The sequence below is a fragment of the Camellia sinensis genome, chromosome 3, assembly GCF_055761805.1.
Source record: "Camellia sinensis isolate YWXY chromosome 3, ASM5576180v1, whole genome shotgun sequence".
NCBI lineage: Eukaryota > Viridiplantae > Streptophyta > Magnoliopsida > Ericales > Theaceae > Camellia > Camellia sinensis.
Genome location: NC_138963.1, coordinates 224,896,709 through 224,899,655, shown reverse-complemented (window position 1 = coordinate 224,899,655; position 2,947 = coordinate 224,896,709). Strand labels below are relative to the sequence as shown.

Sequence of the window (2,947 nt, the reverse complement as noted above, 5' to 3'; positions counted from 1 at the left end):
TTTAAGGAAATCCACATTTAAATCTTTAAATGTCCATTCCACGAACCCGAAAATAACGTCAACTTCTCATTCACTCATAAATGGTTTTGACGAACCGTCTTCACCGTGTGCCTTGCCACGCGGCAAGGAACACGTCACCTCTTTAGACCCACCCCAAAAGACGTTTGGAGCCCACTCCATTTTGGGCTCAAAGTTGGCCCAAAATAAGCCTGATAAACCAAATTTTCCAACATTACTCGTATTTCAGGACGACAGCTTCAAGAATACCATCAGATCTGAAGTGGGGTGAAAAAAGCCTTGGATCAACAGGTCCTGGCAGACTGAAGGAAAGTGTGAATGGACCGGGTGGGCATTGTTGCTGAAATTTCATTTCATAAATGCGGGAATGTCTCAAAACAGTTTTACCACCAGTTGATGTCACACCCCGTACATGGACCTTCCCATCACGTTCAATCTCATAGCTGAACTGACCTGCTAGAACAGATGCTATCAAGTTCTTAGAAGTAAACACAGAGTCTCGTAAAGAAAGCCACCAAAAGAGCAAAGAAAAAGATTTTTTAGATCACTCAAATGAAATACAATTACATTATCCCAAATGCAAGACAGATTTTGGTTTTAACTCGTGAAAGACTAAAAATAGAAGATCATGCATAGCATGTGTGTACATGCTTCTTGAAGCAAAAGAGTAGTCATAGTTATTAACTAAATTTAAATGGTCTAATGCAAAAACAAAGATAAACTAAGGATAAATGCACCATAAAGAAATTGTTTATCCACTCCCAAGGCATACGTAAATGCACCAAAGTACGTTCTGAAAAATAAACTAAGCATAAATGCACCATAAAGCAATTGTTTATTGACTCTCAAGACATACATAATTGCACCAAAGTATGTTCTGAACAAATAATTTCAAACTATCCTGTTTATAGATTCCACTGCAAAATTTTAGTAAACAAATTGACCACATGCTGGAGACGAATCTCGTGAATCTCTTTCTATAAATGTTGTCTAGATAACTCCAGCACTTCTATTTTACTGCTGGCCTTTCGGGAATAATCCAAACCTAAGTACATACTAAGCAAGTTGACCCGCTGGAGACAAACCTTGTGATTCTCTTTCTATAAAGGTTGTCTAGATAATGCCTGTCATAAAAAATAAAAACGAAACCCATAACTAATTAGTAGGCTCCATAATTTCCAAGAATGTAGATCCATTAACTGGCAGTGCCATTTTTCATCCAACAATTGTAAACCTTGTGGCGCAGCATAGTGTTCTTACCACCTTCTTTGCAGATTTTTTTCCGGTGGAGTCAAGAGAGTTCCTTACACAGTCTTATCAATCTAAATAACATGTTTGGCAGATATGTAGTTTTATGTAGAATAGTAAGCCTAGGCTGCTGTATATTCATCCTTACAAGATGTTATGGTGGTCTGTGTAACATGCAGTTCCATACCATAAAAAATAACGTGCTTATAGTCCTTTGAGTGTCTGGCCATGCTCATGCCTAGATTTGTTGGCATGTATGTAAGTTTATGTAGTATATGACGTCCTACTTCCTCATAGGTTTTGTCCTTTCTTGGTTTTGTTTTGAGTGCAGTTTTCTAAGTGATTTGTATATGCACACAGAAGTTTAGTTTCTAGGCTTCAGTTTTTGTATAGGGTTTTCGCCCCTTTAAGGTGGTTTTGGTAATAAATTTATGCTTACAAAAAGAAAAAAGGCCGTCTTGCTTGCCAAATAGGCAATATTTTAAGTTTTTAAAAAATTTAGAACAAAGCAAGGGAAAGGAAACACTATCCAAGAGAAAATTGCTTGAAAGCATTATATTGTTACAGGCATCAGTTGCAATTACGTTAAATGCACTAGATCAAAGTGTCAGGTGTACATGGTTGTCTCCAGGAATCAGACTCGTGCCCAAATGACATAGATACTTCAGCAGCATAAAAATATTTCTGCCAGAAGATGCAAAAACACACAGGGTAGCCCAATGCCTTGGATTCCTTGCACTGGATAGAAAGAACATGTCTTCTCATCCTTAGATGCAACAGAATCTTTTTGACCCGGTTCAGCATTAAGAAAAACTTGGATTTTTAATCCCCTGTAACTTAAAGGAGTTGCCTTGTTGGTAAGCAAGGACTATTAAATAGTACGACAATTAATATTATCATAATTTCTCTATAAATATAGCAAAAATTTAAGAAAAAGAGAGAAACAAACCAGGATCCTTTCTGACCCCAGGCAGAGCAACTTGAAAAAAATAGGCAGATTTGCTAACACCAATGTCCACAGCTCCAACAGCTGGTACAGTTCCCCCTCTTGTAGCTGTTCCAGTCAAGATAACAGATGCCTTTGAATTAGACTGTGACGCATTTGGAACCGGTAAAAGGGGCATCATGAAGGGCCCATCCAAATTGCTTGTACTTGGGACCAGTGACGTTTCAAAAGGATCACAATGCTGCCCTTTTTCCATTTCATGTTGAAACTTTGCCGATGAGTTTCCATTTGCAAGCGAATCTTTTCCTTCCATGGTCTCCCACAACTTGTTCATATAACCCTCTTAACCTTCTTCTCTAAATCTCTGGTCAAAGTGTTATGAATTTGGAATTCCGAGAGTTAAACTTGAAATTATATCTCCCAGCTAAGCGTTTAACCTTTCAAGGCTAGCCTCTTTCATATAAAATTAAGTTGATCATGAATAATAACAATCAACAAAATCTTGGGCCAAAGTAAAAGAACCGAAATATAGATAAAAAACTCAGTCCCTAGCCAAAACTTAATATTAAACTAAGAAGTATGGACACAGACACGTGACACGACACGGATACGCCGACACGTTAATTTTTAAAAAATACTAACCACGACACGTGAGGGACACTCATGAAATATATAATTTTATATATTTATTATATGTTATATATATAAATATAAGTATTAATTTAAGATTTATTA

The 2,947-nt window shown here is 37.0% G+C and overlaps 1 protein-coding gene across 1 annotated transcript; it reads right to left on the bottom strand.

Annotated features, from left to right (window-relative positions):
• Positions 1-232: 232 nt before the first annotated feature.
• Positions 233-2,525, bottom strand: LOC114280329 (increased DNA methylation 3-like). Its single transcript, XM_082917780.1, has 2 exons — positions 2,216-2,525; positions 233-471 (listed from the first exon to the last, which is right to left on the bottom strand). The coding sequence occupies exons 1-2, from the start codon at positions 2,523-2,525 to the stop codon at positions 233-235; spliced, it is 549 nt and encodes a 182-aa protein (XP_082773906.1).
• Between the last annotated feature and the right edge of the window lie 422 nt (positions 2,526-2,947).